This window comes from Glarea lozoyensis (assembly GCF_000409485.1).
Source record: "Glarea lozoyensis ATCC 20868 chromosome Unknown GLAREA16, whole genome shotgun sequence".
Taxonomy (NCBI): Eukaryota; Fungi; Ascomycota; class Leotiomycetes; order Helotiales; family Helotiaceae; genus Glarea; species Glarea lozoyensis.
In genome coordinates, this window is record NW_007360990.1 from 1827009 (window position 1) to 1842551 (window position 15543).

Genomic DNA, 15543 nt, shown 5'->3' on the forward strand with positions numbered 1-15543 from the left:
CGCCAGGTGTCTCTCTTGTTAGCCTCTTGATCTGGATCATAAGCAGAGTCAATGCAATTTCCTGTTAGCAATGTTTTGGATTGAATTCCTATTTTCAAAAGTAGAGTTAAACTGATTGTTTCAATAACGACACATGCCTTACGGAGTCCAAAGGAATATTATCGGTGACCTTACTTATACTCTCTATGATCCCGCTCTAGTCGATAAGATGAGTGGGGAGGTCATGTTTCTTTCATTAGTGCCTATGATTCGCCCGTGTTGTAGATTGGCAATAGACTGATTCAGTGTGGGAATTGATAGAGTATGGAATTGAAATGCAGAGTGGTCGTTGAGTGGGAAATGCAGGGATATTTTTGTGATTATATCGAGTGTAGAGCTCTGGTCACCTGTGGTCGACAGCAAAGGAAGGTCTCTTGGTGCAAGTAGGATATTTGGTTTGGGTAGGTAGTAAGCGAGAGGTCTAGAGCGAACACCAATCAGCACTTCAATTACGTTGAGTAATTATTTGTAACTTGTGCTTTATCAAAATAGAAAGTTCTAGTGTATGTAAATTTTTTAAAGTCAAGGGAAGGTCTAGAGCAGAGTAGAAGAACCTGATACCAGTGGTTGTTACCTTTCTGTAGTTTTGCACTTTTACTTTTGTCAGAGGATAGCTGCTGCTGCGTTGTTTTTAATAATTGGAGGTTAAATTGTAATTTACTTTATGTTATAAGGACGGAATTGCACCCTTTTACTTCTCGACTACCTAAATAACGTGGACTATACGAAAATTGCACTCGTCGACCCACGTACCATCTTGAGACATGAACACGCACAAGTCGCTTTTGAATATCCCAACTCTTTGATACATCTCCGATTTTTGATTTACTTTCTCTAGCAACAAGCCATGAAACTCCTCGTCTCGACTTCCCTACCTGCAATCTTTATTCCGAACTCCCATCTCCCATCCCCAATTTCCAAACCAACCCTCTAAATCTCAGAAACCAATTCAGTTGAACGATACAGTCACTGTATCTCTTCTCCTACAGAGGTAAAAGAACTTGCGAACTTGCGAGATCCGAAGATCACCGTCCGCACCTCGTGTCCGCCTCCCTTTCTCCATTTCCGACCCAAACCCTGAAGACCCGAAAACCACGTCACTGGATTAGTTTGCTTAATCCGAATTCAGTGTATAAACAAATAATCCTGCAGTGGCACAGCTTTGTGCACAACATCTCACACACGCTCGTCTCGAATTTCAATCGCTGATCGAAATCATAAATTGAAGGAATCTGATACCTTGCTCAATGTAGCGAGTAATGAAGTATATCTGAGTTTCACCGCGGTTTTTTCAAATACTATCAGTATCAATATTTGAGAGTTCTCGGGTTGGGATCTTATATTCTTGACACCAGGACGACCACTTTCTTTTACGCCCTTTTGAATCCATTTCTCGTCTCGAACTTCTTTCTATCCCAACGTGTTGATACCTGATCACCCATTTAATTGTTCCAATATTTCTGATTCACGTTCTCCTGATCACGGACAAACAATCTAGGTTTCTGTAACTTTCCAACTCCGTCCACCATCCTCGCTTTCCAAGCTTTCCAGGTGCTAAAACTATTATCTCATCTATAACTTTCTCGATCTGGTTAACACCAAGATCATGGGATTGGGAAATATCAAGGTCAAATAAATGGGACTAGTTCCTTGCATACCCTGGCTCACCGTGGAAGCCGAAACTTTCAAATTCTACCCCACATCCGTAACAATTCTTAAAACATTTCGATTATCGCTCAAAAGTTTCACTTCCAACGACCCATCTGTTATATACCCCTAGCTAACTAACAAACAACCCTCACGTCCCACCATACCCTACTCCAACCGCGCCTTTACCAACAACACTCCCTCGCAACGAGCTTCCCCATCCACCTTCCGAACCCGATAACCACGTCAGTGGATGTACTATAATATGTGATCACGAGACAAACTGACACAGACCACGAGAAACTTCCCAAAGATCTGGTTGGGCTGGATGAAAGGGGGTTATAGTGCGTGGATATGGTAGGTGTGACGAGATCTGCGCGTCGCCGGTGGTTGGTTGGGATGTTTGCTTTCTAGGGGAGGGGAAGGGGAGGCGAGAGGGTTGGTGGGAGGTGAGTGTATAATTTGAGGAGGGTCTTTGACGGTGTAAAAAGAGAGGAGGTAGGAGCGTGGTTAGTGGAGGTGAGGAGGTCGTGCGTGAGATGGCGAAGAGGAGAATAAGAATTGGGAGACGATACACGACGACACTTGCAAGCCAGCAAGACAATAGTAACCCTATTTTTATATATCCTATCAACAGACTAATATCTACCCCCAACCAATTCCAAACAACAACAAAAAACCATGTAAATAAAATGTCCATCCCACTACCCCTCCTTCACAGCATCAATAACAGAATACTCCCAACAAGTCCTCAATCGTTCACACTCCCCCACAATCTCCTCATCCTCCCACCACCACCTCTTAGCCTGCACGAAACCCCCCCATCTCTCCTTCCACAACATGCGTCCTACCACACTTTTCAGCTCCTGTTTCACAATTCCCGTCTTATCGATTCCAGTCCCCTGGTTCGTATCCCGCAAAATCGCCTCCGCTTCCATAGTATTGATAGACGCGAGGAATGGGACGGTCAGGATCATTGAGCCTTCTGCGCGCAACCCGACATCTTGGAGCCACATGGGAAACAGCCGCGAAGGCGTGATGCAGAGGAATTGGCGTTCGAGGTTGTAGATGAGGTGGTCTTCGAGCCAGGTGCGGAGGAGGGGGCCGAGAGTGGAGGAGATGGGAAGGGGGTCGATGAGGGTCAGGTGGAGGGTGGACTGTGAAGAGGGCGTGTTGGGGGAGAGGAGCCGGTGGCATTCTTTTAGGATAGTGGGGATGGAGGAGGCGGGGAATTGGGTCGGGAGGGAGAAGGCATGGATGGATGTCAATGAGTTGTCTGGGTAGGGGAGTTGGATAGTGGGTTCCTGTATTGTGAAGGGTTTGGTGTTAGGGTAAGATTTGGTTGATAAGGGATTTGGGTGGAGGTGATGGACTTCTGTGATGGGGTCGGAGAGGGCGGAGAGGAACGATGCTGAGGCTAGTGTTTATTAGCTATGTTTTCGAGGGCTGGATGTTAATCATTTACCATGATTCTCATACAATGATAACACTTTCGTGGCACCACTTGTTGATACTTGAATAGTCCTCGAGTCTTCACAACCACTGAGACGGGTGGTTTTGAGATCTCGAAGCGCAAATAACATCCATCGCTGCTTTTCGAGTTCGAGTTCTCGGTAGACCGAGGCGTCAGCTACCTCCATCCACTCTTCTTTCAAGCGCTCGAGAATGATTTTGGAACTGGCTGCTTCCATACGTCGTATGCTTCGTTGGATTTGGGAGCGGCCTAGCTTGGCCGGCCTTCGCCGTCTTTCGGCAGAGCGGAAGGGAGGTTGTTGAAGTCGTGGTACTATTATTGTCGACGTATTGGTTTCCCGTGAATGATCCCAGCTTGAGGGTGGGTTCCACGAGTCTTGTTGATAGGAACTTGGCTGTGACAGCGGCAGTGGCGGTGGACGTGGTTTATGTGGAGTTTGTGGATGTGGGGTCGGTGGATTGGTAGTTGTTGTGAAGACATTCTCAGAAATGTCAAAACATGGGACTGGAAATTCAAATGTCGTGGATGTTCGTTTTCTGAAAGGTCAGCGTGCATCGTCTACAGCGGCATGATTACTTACACTCTGGTCGAGCTATCTACTTGCACCGGCACTGACTCAACGGTAGAGATATGAACAACATTAGCTACTTGTTCCGAGAGGTTGACACTATCTCGTGGTGATATTGACTCTTCCGGTGTCCTTGAAATAAGCGAGCGTGGGCTTAATGGCTGATTGAAAAGAAACTTGCTTCTAGGGGAGTTCATTACAGAACCCCAAGAAGATTCCGTAGTTGAAGAACGTACGGTCCATCCCGAGAAGACAGATTCAGCCGCTGACGAACCGTTAACCTCATGCTTGCAAGATATAAGATGACATAATTGAGAAGTTCTTACGTTCTGATTGTCCGGAGAAATCAGCATCGGTGTCGAATGCGGATAGCGCAAGCACACCAATACCAGGTCTCTCATTACTACTCGGCGCTGTTGAAACTGGTATAGAGGGATCTGATGCAACTGTGTAGCTTGATATTCGTCTTGAAGATTTGCTCGCTTCGCTCGCCCTGAGAACGGAAAGCTTGGACTGTGAATTATTTCGTGTCAAACTGCCTTTTCTACCGGAACCACTGCTGAACAAATTTAATAGACTTGGTTTGGCAGCCGAAGCAGACCCTGATGATTGAGAACTTCTCAGTGATGAACCTCTTGATAATCCGCTGGCCTTACTCTCTTTCCGCGATTTTCTCTGACCGACAGTTTCCCGTGTAGGGTCTGGAAAATGAGTGTCGAACATCTTGACTGAAAAACAACAGTGATCTGCAACAAGCTAGATATGTAGGCAAGATATGAACCCTATGCAAGTAACTGTGACATAACTCAACGACATGAGGCGACTCCTGCATCAGTTTCGAGCAGTAAGAATCGGGAAAAGAAAAGAATATATGAGACATGAGACATAGGACCTGCCTTAGTGTTTAGCCACGGTTTTCAAGTAGCTTCACCCCTGGGGTAGGGTTTGTCGCTTGCACATTACTTGTTTGAGGGTAGATCAATACAAATAGCAGAGTTTACGGCGATCTCCCATAGTAAGGGTGCATCCGAAAAGCATCATAGCCGGAGTTTGGTAGGACTCATTGTAGTCCCGAAGCTGGATGATGTGTCTGCAAGAAGCCGAAGTTGCTACCGGATTTGCTACATGTAGATGATGAGCAAATGGAGGAGACTGTGGCGTTCGATAATTCTCTGGTTTGTTTTGCTGCAACACGAATTCTGTGGATGAGATAGGACAGCATGATGGGATGTTAGATGAAGCACATAGTTGTGACACTGGAAAGGGGCGGGAATTGGGTCTGGTGTAGGACGGTTGACGTGCAGAACTAGGATAGGAGGTGGACAAAAGGGAGATGCGGTTGGAAACTTTACCCGGAAAAAGGTTGATGCTCTCCGAAATGATTGATCACAAACGACCAACTCAATACCTTCCCAGATATCGCCAAATGATTCCACTTCCGTCTCGTCTTTCCCGTCCGCATCTAGATTTCTGGATTCATGTTCTAAAATACTATACAGCACGAGGCTTTGCACGCTTCGTTGTCACACGAATTCTCTATCATCTTGAAACGGGTTTCGCTTCCTCGCTTCTTCCACGCATTAGAGCTCCAGCATCGGAATCTCGAGTCCAAGAGAATACAGCAGGAAGTTGTACGATTCCAAAAGCCCGCTCTCACTGATACCGGCTGCATTTTCTTGGGGAGCATGTCGATCCGCTGCATCTTGCATCGTCAACGGATCCTGCACTCCACGGACCGACCAAAATCAGAATCTCGTGAAACGGTATCGTACGATGGGAACACAGCGTGGGAAGGCGTGAAGGAGGCACACAAATACATAGTTCGTGGAAACCTGCATATGTCTCTAGACCGGACGAAATGAATGGATGAAGTCTCTGACATGCGAATGACGAACCACAGCTGGAGCGCATTCGACGGCTCTTGAGAGAGCCACTCTTTCAGCTGCATGATCTAGTAGGACGCACCAGTAATTGCTGAGTTACAAATCGACGATGCCAAAAGCAATTATGTGGATGCGGCACTCGCCCAAAAAAGGGCCAGAGGACTATTGACATATCGAATAGAGGCTTGGTTTCATCACCAGCTTTCTCTCTCATGACTCTGAAGGTTTGGTATAGCCGAGACAGAGCTTGAAAAGAAGGTTTTGGCTTACTGCAGCTTGAACCTCCTGAATTCTATACTGCCCTTGCATCATATTGTGTTCCCTTATTGGACCAATATTCTCTCAAGGCTGATTCTCGTCTCACTCGGCATTTCGCATCAATCTTTCCGGCTTGATAATTATTTCTTCATCAGTTTGCTGCTGTGCTCAGTTTGTCGCCTGTTCCCTTGCCTACTCTCTTCACTGTTCAATCACAAGGAAAGGTGCTTAGAGTGTCAAGCGGCTTGCTTCAATCATTCTGCAGAGTTCCGAAGGCTCGGTCGGATTGTCAAGTCTGTCATTAATCTCTCAAGACAAGCACTGTTGACAGGAGCTGTCAGTTTTTGTTGACCGTTGCTCGGCTACTCCCTCTCCGTATATCTTCCCGCTGCCTCCCACGTTTTCTACATGTGCAATTGAATCGCTGAAAATCCTCCATCATGGTTACGATAAGAGAGAGAATAAAAGTTTACGATGTGCGAATTGCCACATCGACATTTGGAAGGGTATTCCGTCTCGATGGATCTGGCCATGTAAGTTACAATTGATCTCACCGAACTCGAGAACTAATATATAAACTTTAGGAATTCGAACGACCTGGGTCGACATTCTTCACAGAGATCAATGCCGGGCTGACAACATTTTTCACTATGGCATATATCATAGCTGTTAATGTATGCGATTCTTCTCACGCAACCGAGTCTCCTCTAATAAGTTTCAGTCATCAATATTAAGCGACAGTGGCGGCACTTGCGTACATCAGAATGAAGCTCAATACAAAGATTGCCTGCTTGGTATGTTGATTTCAGTTTTAAATGTCAAAGGTCTAACAATAAGCAGACATAAAAAGAGATTTGATTACTGCAACTGCTGCTGTTGCCGGCATAGGTTCCATATTGTTCGGGTTTCTCACAAACCTCCCAGTCGCTATCGCGTGAGTCAATTTCCGCACAACGTGGTAAAGTCTAACATTCTGCAGACCAGGCATGGGTCTCAATGCTTATTTCACCTATCAAGTGGTTGGATATCATGGTTCAGGTTCAGTGTCTTATCAGCTAGCCCTAACGGCTGTGTTCATCGAAGGATTTATTTTTGTCTTCTTATCTTTGATTGGCATGCGACAGTGGCTTGTCAGGATCATACCCGGTTCTATTAGAGTCGCCAGTGGAGTCGGGATAGGTTTGTTTCTCACTGAGATTGGACTTTCAGCATCTGGAATAAGCATGATCTCTTCTGGAGCAGCTGCACCAACAGACCTGGCAGGATGTCCACCCCAATACATGGATCCAAAGAACGGTTCATGTTTGAGCCATAAAATGACAAGCCCTACTGTAAGTCACTTTACGCACATGGCAATAGTTATGCTGACTTCAAACGACAGATGTGGATTGGTATCATGTGCGGTGGTATGCTGACTTCATGGTTGATGGCGTATCGTGTCAAGTCTGCAATCATCATTGGCATAACCGTCGTCTCAATTTTATCATGGCCGTGAGTTTCATTCCTATATTTTGCCATGAACATTCGCTGAACTCTTACCAGTCGAAACACATCTTTCACCTACTTTCCAAATACACCCTTGGGCGATGAGATGCACAATTTCTTTATCAAAGTCGTTTCCTTTCATCCAATTCAGAACACTCTCGGAGCACTAGATTGGGACGTATCCGCAGCTGGCGGTCACTTCGTTTTAGCACTATTCACATTCCTATACGTCGACATAATCGACACAACCACAACACTCTACTCCATGGCCCGCTTCTCCGGCGTCACCGACCCCAAAACCGGTGACTTCCCACGCTCAACAATGGCATACTGCACCGATGCCACCATGATATCTATTAGCGCCCTCTTCGGCTGCTCTCCAACAACCGCCTTTATCGAATCTGGCGCCGGTATCACAGACGGCGGCCGGACCGGTCTCACTGCCATGACAACCGGCGTCTGCTTTCTGATATCCATCTTCTTCGCGCCAATCTTCGCCTCTATCCCTCCCTGGGCCACAGGCGGCACACTCATCCTCGTCGGCTGCATGATGATGCGCCAAGTCACTGCTGTAAACTGGTCGTTCATTGGCGACGCTCTCCCGGCATTCGTCACGATAGTCTGCATGCCGCTCACCTACTCCGTAGCCTACGGACTCATCGCCGGTCTCTTCACCTACACCGTGCTCAACGGGCTGTTCTTCATCACGCGCAAGATCTCGCGCGAGAGGATCCAGCCGCCAGATGCGGATATAGCGGAGTACTGGACGTATAAACCGAGCGATGAACATCCGCCGTGGTTTATAAGAGCGGCGAAAGGAGAGTTATGGAGGAGCAGGGAGAGTGTGGAGGAGATTGAGGTGAGGAGTTTGGCGAGTCGGACGAGTGAGAAGGTGCTTGTTGATGGGAGTGGGAGGGTTGTACCTGGGTTGTCAGCGGAGACGGAGGATGGTGTGCAGAGGAGTGATTCTTTTAGAGCTGGGAGTGCTGCTGTCGCTGTCTAAAGGAAGTTGCACTTCGACACTTTGAGGTGTTGAAGACGATGACTATGAGGACATCAGATATGGATGACTTGGTTCTCATATGTATACTTCAAAAGCGGGCAGGTATTATCCAACGCCAAACATTGTATTAAGTATCAGGATGACGGGTCAGCTTAAAAGTTATAGATCTCGCATATCAAGCGGCAATGTACCTGTATATTAGGGAATTATAAAGAGTGTTCAATTGGAACCCTCCACATCTGCACACTATATTACCAGGTCAAGACTCCCCGATTCCTTCAAAATCAACTAATAACGCCCAACAGATGACGTTCCATAACCACTTCCAGGCGGCGACACCGCTACACCACCCGAAGACCCAACATTCGTCGGCGAACCTGGCGATGCCACACCTCCAGTCGGCAGGCCAGGTAGTCCAGTAGGTGGTTTACCATATCCGGCTCCCTGGCCAGATGAAGGTAGACCCGGGGAAATGGTACTTGAACCACTGCTTCCTGACCCGAAGGTTGGACCTGGAGAGCCACTTTCTGGTAAAGGTAGAGCCGGTACAGGTAAACTCGGGGTATTGATACCTGAACCGCTTCCAGGTAATGGCAAACCAGGCAAAACGGTACCAGAACCACTACCAGTGGCAGGAGTTCCTGGATCTGTTCCCTGTCCAGGTAAAGGTGACCCCGGGATGGTACCAAGTGGGAAGATTCCAACAGCATCCTTATCTGGGCCATCTCCTACACCATGAGACTGTTGTGGTGGAATTGGTGGAAACCCAGGCGGGGTCGATGATGAGCCGGAAGACTGTCCTGTTCCAATTGACGGAGGGTTGGGATTTATATTACCGCTTGGTCTGTTGCCGTAGCTGGGAAGTGATGGTGGGGATCCAGTGGTTGGTTTGCTCCCCGTTTGGCCGTTTGATGGAATTCCAGGGGTGCCGGTATTAGGGAGAGATGTACCTGGTTTGGTTATTGGTAAACTTGGAAAGGTAGTTGGAGGACTGTAAGATCCGTATTGGCCCTGTCCGGGTTGAGAGATCGATGAGCCAGGCAAGTTAGTACCTCCTTTATTTCCAGTTCCAATTTGACCACCAGTAATTGGTAGGCCTGGAGAAGAGATACCCGGTCCAGTAGATGGTAAGCCGGGAGAAACAGTCCCGGGTTTAGAGCCAGATCCATATTGACCTTGGCCAGCCTGAGGCAATGAAGAGTCTGGCAAGCTAACACCTCCATTGACTCCAGTTCCAACTTGCCCAGATCCAGTAGACGGCAGACCGGTACCTGGTATGCTCCCATATCCAGGCTGACTTTGCTGCACCGCAGGAGATCCAGGATTCAAACTCCCACCACTCCCAGCCTGAAAATTTGCAGTACTTCCAGCCTGGGCTGCTGTTCCTGTGCCTGGTGGAAAAGCAGGAATAACAGCCGCTCCACCAGCACTACCAGCACTTGGCGCTCCTCCTCCAAGAACGCCTCCTTTACCACCACTGAGAACGCCAGATAGAAGACCTCCAACTGTCCCAAGTAGACTGCCGAGGATATTGCTTGATGTTTGACGGGCTGTGAGTTGGCTGATCAGACCACCGGCTACGGGGAGGCCAGCTGTGTATTGAAGGTTGGACTCGAAAAGCTCTGCATCGAGTTGATTGTATCTTGCTTTCACCAAAGTTGGGCTATATGGATTTGAACGCTCGACATTTGCAAGTACAGTGTGTTCCTTCTCTAAATTCTGGAGGATGAAGTCAGTAAGAGCGGTTCGGAATGGAGTCAGGTTGCGGGGTTCAAATACCGGAGTTGGCGCTCCATTCATCAATGGAAGAACAGTGAGCACAATGCTCACTGCGGTCAGCAAATGTTTCATTTCCTTGCACTTCTATGTTGGCCGTTAGACTCGCTAAATATTTCGTGGGTCGAACTTATCTCCTTACCACCAAACCTATCAGCCCGAAGCAGAAGACTCCATTATATACTCCCGACTTTACGAACAGGATGTGTGCTCAGTACCGAGGTTATGGTTCAGTGTCGATCACTCATCGATTCTTCATCCAAACCTTTGGGTCCTCGGCGGATACCGTTTGCAGACTCAGCGACGAATTGTGACAGTTGAGAGGAGACATAGAGAAACACCCGGCACGAACCCTTCGGTGAATTAGAGCTCCCCATATCGGAATGGCTGAGTTTTCAGACTTTCGAGTTCTCTGAGCACTATCTTTGGGAGTACGAGGTCGTAAAGAAGACCATGTGTACACTAAGGTCTGAAACTCTGATGCAAATGTAGACGAGGTCATGTCAGACAAATCATGGCATCGAGATCAGGCGTACTGAAAACAGTTCCTATGAATAAAAAGTTTGGAACGAGGAGGACGTAGCAAAACCCCACCAAAGTTCATCAGAGATTGTGTTGAGTCCAACTTTCGGCGGTACGTCCATACTCATAGTCAGGTCTTGCTGGCAACGTGGAGAAAGAACTTCACTCCCTCAAAACCCACAGTTACCTAAAAAGCTCTTCACTCTATATGGGACGTTTGAATGTCTTTATATTAAAGGCCATTGTGACAACATAGATTCAAATCAATAATGGACACTCTACGTCGGGTGGCTTTCTTTCCGTGCAAAAATGCAAATCAATTCAATGTATGAAAGAAAAGGTGATTCACCCTCGGTGCACAAACACAAGATTCGAGCGGAAAAATCAAGTTAAGTTATGCGCAGCAAGCTGTCTCCTCAACTACTAATAGATGACAGCAAGATCTCAAAAAATGCTTGCAATCGTCGATTAGTCCGAAACATATATTGCGAAAAGCTGTTGTATATTCTCTGTCAATAGACAACTTCCCAGCGGGGCTTGTGCTAACCATAACTCAAGTTTACAAAGACCTTATTGTGCAGCGACTTTTAACACAACAAGAGGATGAAGTCGTACCAGATGCAGGAACTTTCAAGATCGTGACGCATCTTTTTGTGCTCTGTCCGGCAGACTTTACTCTGGGACAACATCACAAGAAATGACCGAAAGATTGAAGAGGCACATGTGGCTCATTATGCTCAAAAGCTTGTACATCGAGTGTATTGTCTCGGTCATGCTCGCGCAAAATGTTTGACCAATGAGTTCCGATACCTTTTGAAAGGCCGCATTCCACGGATAGTAGTTGATTGGTGGTCAAAGACTGTTCAAATCTGGTTCAATACTGTTTCGTTCACAAATAACTCCATTACGAAGCAGTACCGACAAAGCGGTCGGCCTTTCGTACCTCACTCCTCCCTACATGTATACCAACGAAACGTTATACAAAAACACCAAAAGATAGCGGGGAGCACAGTGTTCCTGCATACATTGCAACACCCGGACACCAAATCGGAAATATAGAGACTTAACTGCGGAATCTGCCGACACTTTCGGCTAAACTTCAACTGTACAGTCTTGATAAAATGATAGATATCTTGTGACAGAATAGTACAAGTGACAGATCTGCAAAGTACCACCAAAATATCTGCAGTTATCCAAAGAGTATCTCTGGCACCAGTACTGCGGAAATTAATTTACGACAAGTCATTTCGCATTCTATCGCTTTGCTGATCGAGAGCTGAAACAAGTGAGGTTGCGATAGTTTGTTCAAAAACTCCCCATTGGCCGTGAACATGAACCGTCTGAGGTTTGAAGATAGTGGCTGACTTCATATGCGATGGACGGAATGTAAGTTCTCATATTTTCTCCCAAAGCTCGGGGTCTGAATGCTAGAATACTCATCTTAGGGGGACGATTCTTTGTTTCTATGCAATAGCAAGCTTCGCACATCTAGCCTACCTACTATAATTTGTAAATGCTGATTTTAGTGGCCCTCATTGCACTAAAGACCACGAGCGGCCTCGATATGTATGAGAGAAGTTCAGCGAGATATACCGCATCTACTAACTGTATCAAGCGACACAGCGTATTCGTCGTCTGGGGGTAGATTTTGGCAAGGCGGCAGAAAGTTGGATACAGTTCCATCGCTAGGTGATCATGATTATTTTGAAGGACCAAATAAGCGTCGTTATAGGGAGGAGAACGATATATTGTTGCTGGCATTAGTATTGTGAAAGAAAGAGCGTTAAACCTGGAGGTTGTCACTTACCAAAGTTCGCGGCAAACCAAGAGATCAAAAAAAGCATCCAGGTCAAACCCCACTTAACGTAGATAGAGATCCAAATACTGGCTGATGGTTTCCCAGAAGATAACATTAACAAGCTCTGATTATGTGGTCTTTAACAATGCCTAACAATATGATTTAGCTCAAGCTTTGATGATTAAATCCGGTATGCTTGATGCCGCATTTGTAGAAGATTATAAGCACCCCACGAAGGGTTGCCAATAGATAGCTCGAGCTGGAGACAACCAAAACTTCGAATGTTTCCGGACCCTCGAGCATTTCGTTACCTCCTTTCGCAGTCTCTACTATTAGCATTTCGACTCCCCAGCAGAGAGTATGCTCGTATATGTGAGGCCCAAATGACTGCAGTCACTATATCAAATATTACACAAACTGCAACGTGTAGACCAGAAAATAAATCGAGAGTGAATGGCATGTCTGGGCGCTGCAAGCGTGATCCCTTGCCAAAAGCATCGCGAAGTTTGTTTCGATCGTCGTCTCGATGTTCAGTGCATCCCACAAGACTTGGGATCGATTACTTCGATCCTCACACTGTGTAACAGTGATTAAAATTCCTTCGATCAGACGCTTAGAAGCCGATATGGCTTGGATTCGTCAGGATTATCCCTCCAGATGCCCATATCTACACTCTGCATCTCCGTAAGCCTCTCACTGGTACTCGTCATCGATGTGGGCGTAAACATACAGGAAGGTATGCCTGTGGCCAATTTTTACGATGAAGAATATACCCGATCTCCATCACCGCATTCAGACATGCGTTCGTGATCGGCTCCATTGCAAACACGATTACACCTCGATCGTGAATTGATGACCAGATAAAACCCAATACTATGCACGCTTATCGATGTTCCTATAACAGGCGACCAGAACACACTCAACTCTGAAGCTAGCTCGCCTTGTTTGGACTGCAGAACCTGAGGTCCAATGGAAGCAAGAAAAAAATACGTGGACAGAGTGGGTAGTGAATGAGCCAGGAGAATAATTAAAGTTTACTCACGTGGCGGGCTAAGAAAAACCGAGCAACACATCTCAAATCTAGGTTTGAAGTCCACAAAAGACATCCCGCCTATCGTGGGTGCGCGCCCGATCCCCTGGAGAATGGCTCGATCCAGTCGCTATGTTCCAGATACATGCAGCAATCCGCGGCGTATTCTCGCGATGTCTATGTGCGCATTTTCCGTCAATACTTTTACCGCATTAATATTTTCGAACATTGCGAAGAAAGTATTCCGTTCATTGGACCTTCAATATGTACGACAAGGCTGCCTTGATAAGGCGCACTCTCGAAAGATCGAGCATCGCACATTGAGCGTGCCATCGGTACTTAGAATCCTTGGGGGATATTGCATTTGTCTGAGCTCGCCTTTTGTTCAGGTACGAAAGTGAAATTGACGCCGTGCTGGGCGCAGCCTGGGATTTCTTGATTGCTCTTAGCTGTTCTGTAGTCGAAACCGAGAGTGATAATCCGATGCTAGGGTACCTGGCAAAATTTGGAGAGACTGGGAGCACTACACGCCGCCTCTGGGCATCGCAGACTACTCTACGATGGCTCTTTAGCGAGATGTTGGAGCAAGATCGTGAAGAGGCTGCGGCGATTGATGGAGTTCAAATACGGAGGTATAATCCGGTCCCTATAGGTCTTTGATAAGCACGAAGAAGACGCCGCACTTGATTCGACCGTTAATACCTGATGGCTGCCAACTTTCCACCCTCTGATCCTCGACCGCAAGTCAATCCTTTATCGCATAGCCAGGTAGCATGCGACAATCTTTCTCTTTTGACAACAACGGCTGACAGAAGTCACAGTTCTACCCCCATTTGACGTCAACCGAAACAATCCAAGATAGGCAGAACCATGAAGTAGCTCGGAGCTCAAGACATAATGATCCTCAATGGGTGTTAGAAGATGATCAGTTCTTTGACTGTGTAATGGCACCTCTGTCATCTCCATCACGCACCCCCGTGAATCTTCTACCGAATTCCACGAATCCCTTCAACGAGCTTTTTGGGAGCGCAGTGTCTCCGGAAGAGTCGCCGAGGCTGCTGTCAAGCTTGAAAGATGAATCTCTTCATTCACTCAACGGCTACTGGATGTACAATCAGACTAATCCCACGACATACAGTACAGCCTTTTGGAAAGGCGTGCTTCCTACTGACCTTGGTAAGGAGTCTTTTCTGAAATTGCTGGATTCGGATACGAACCTTTTCATCCTGACAAGAAGATAGATGGTGCACCTTCCGAGCTTCATGGGCTTTTCAGCGACCAAGATCTCATTGATGAAACATTCTCGTTGGAGGAGGAGACTTTGCCTAACTGGCCACAATGTTCATCTGCACAGGGTCAACCACGCGAAGACACGCTAGCAGCACCTGGAACCACAGCTGCATCTACCTCAAGGGATGTTTCTACTCACAGTGGACTTGAGCAAACAAGTATTTCTATGCGTGGGTTGCCAGCTCTAAGAACAACTACGCCGATTCAAGCATCACATCGGCCAGTCACTCAAAATGATGTAGTATCTGAAACGATTCCAGGAAGCCGTACCGCACATAACATTGTTGAGAAGCACTATCGCAACCGGCTAAACCTTCGCTTCAGCTCCCTTCTCCAAAGCATACCACAGGCTGTGCTAGGGTCGACGATCAACAGCGCTCGCAGATCAGATGGCACTGAGAGAAAGGTCAGCAAAAGTGAAGTCTTGGCCTTAGCGAAAAGAGCAATTGAATTCTTGCAGAAAAAGCTCGAGGTGATTGAGCAAGAAAACAAAAGTCTGCGTGGAGCAACAAATACGACTGAAGGTGTTCGGAATTCAATTAGCAACGCGGATTAAACGCTTAGTAAGAGCGAAGCGTACTTCTCTTGTAACTGCAACATGTTTGAATTGCCACTCACAGATATCTCAATTTATCCTTGATGACCATGAAGGTTTCTTTCCAGATTTCGCCAGTGCCTCCAAGGGTTACTTAGTTTAGGAGGACCAAGGTTTGCAACACCGTGGGATAGAATGTCGAGTACTAGAATCCAGATTTTCAGCTATGTAGGGC

At 46.8% G+C, this 15543-nt stretch overlaps 4 protein-coding genes across 4 annotated transcripts; 2 read left to right on the forward strand and 2 right to left on the reverse strand.

Annotated features, from left to right (window-relative positions):
* Nucleotides 1–2390: 2390 nt before the first annotated feature.
* Nucleotides 2391–4451, reverse strand: GLAREA_07868 (uncharacterized protein; the record flags this gene model as incomplete). The annotated part of the gene is made up of 4 exons (XM_008082555.1): nucleotides 2391–3103; nucleotides 3152–3696; nucleotides 3741–3993; nucleotides 4055–4451. 4 exons carry the CDS (start codon nucleotides 4449–4451, stop codon nucleotides 2391–2393), a joined length of 1908 nt encoding a protein of 635 aa, XP_008080746.1.
* Nucleotides 4452–6309: 1858 nt separating this feature from the next.
* GLAREA_07869 (uncharacterized protein) lies at nucleotides 6310–8357 on the forward strand (the record flags this gene model as incomplete). The annotated part of the gene is made up of 7 exons (XM_008082556.1): nucleotides 6310–6402; nucleotides 6454–6543; nucleotides 6591–6663; nucleotides 6710–6803; nucleotides 6849–7200; nucleotides 7251–7360; nucleotides 7412–8357. 7 exons carry the CDS (start codon nucleotides 6310–6312, stop codon nucleotides 8355–8357), a joined length of 1758 nt encoding a protein of 585 aa, XP_008080747.1.
* Nucleotides 8358–8645: 288 nt separating this feature from the next.
* On the reverse strand, nucleotides 8646–10208 carry GLAREA_07870 (uncharacterized protein; the record flags this gene model as incomplete). The annotated part of the gene is made up of 1 exon (XM_008082557.1): nucleotides 8646–10208. The coding sequence occupies one exon, from the start codon at nucleotides 10206–10208 to the stop codon at nucleotides 8646–8648; it is 1563 nt and encodes a 520-aa protein (XP_008080748.1).
* Nucleotides 10209–13966: 3758 nt separating this feature from the next.
* GLAREA_07871 (HLH, helix-loop-helix DNA-binding protein) lies at nucleotides 13967–15329 on the forward strand (the record flags this gene model as incomplete). Its single annotated transcript, XM_008082558.1, has 3 exons — nucleotides 13967–14125; nucleotides 14305–14659; nucleotides 14725–15329. The coding sequence occupies 3 exons, from the start codon at nucleotides 13967–13969 to the stop codon at nucleotides 15327–15329; spliced, it is 1119 nt and encodes a 372-aa protein (XP_008080749.1).
* Nucleotides 15330–15543: the final 214 nt, after the last annotated feature.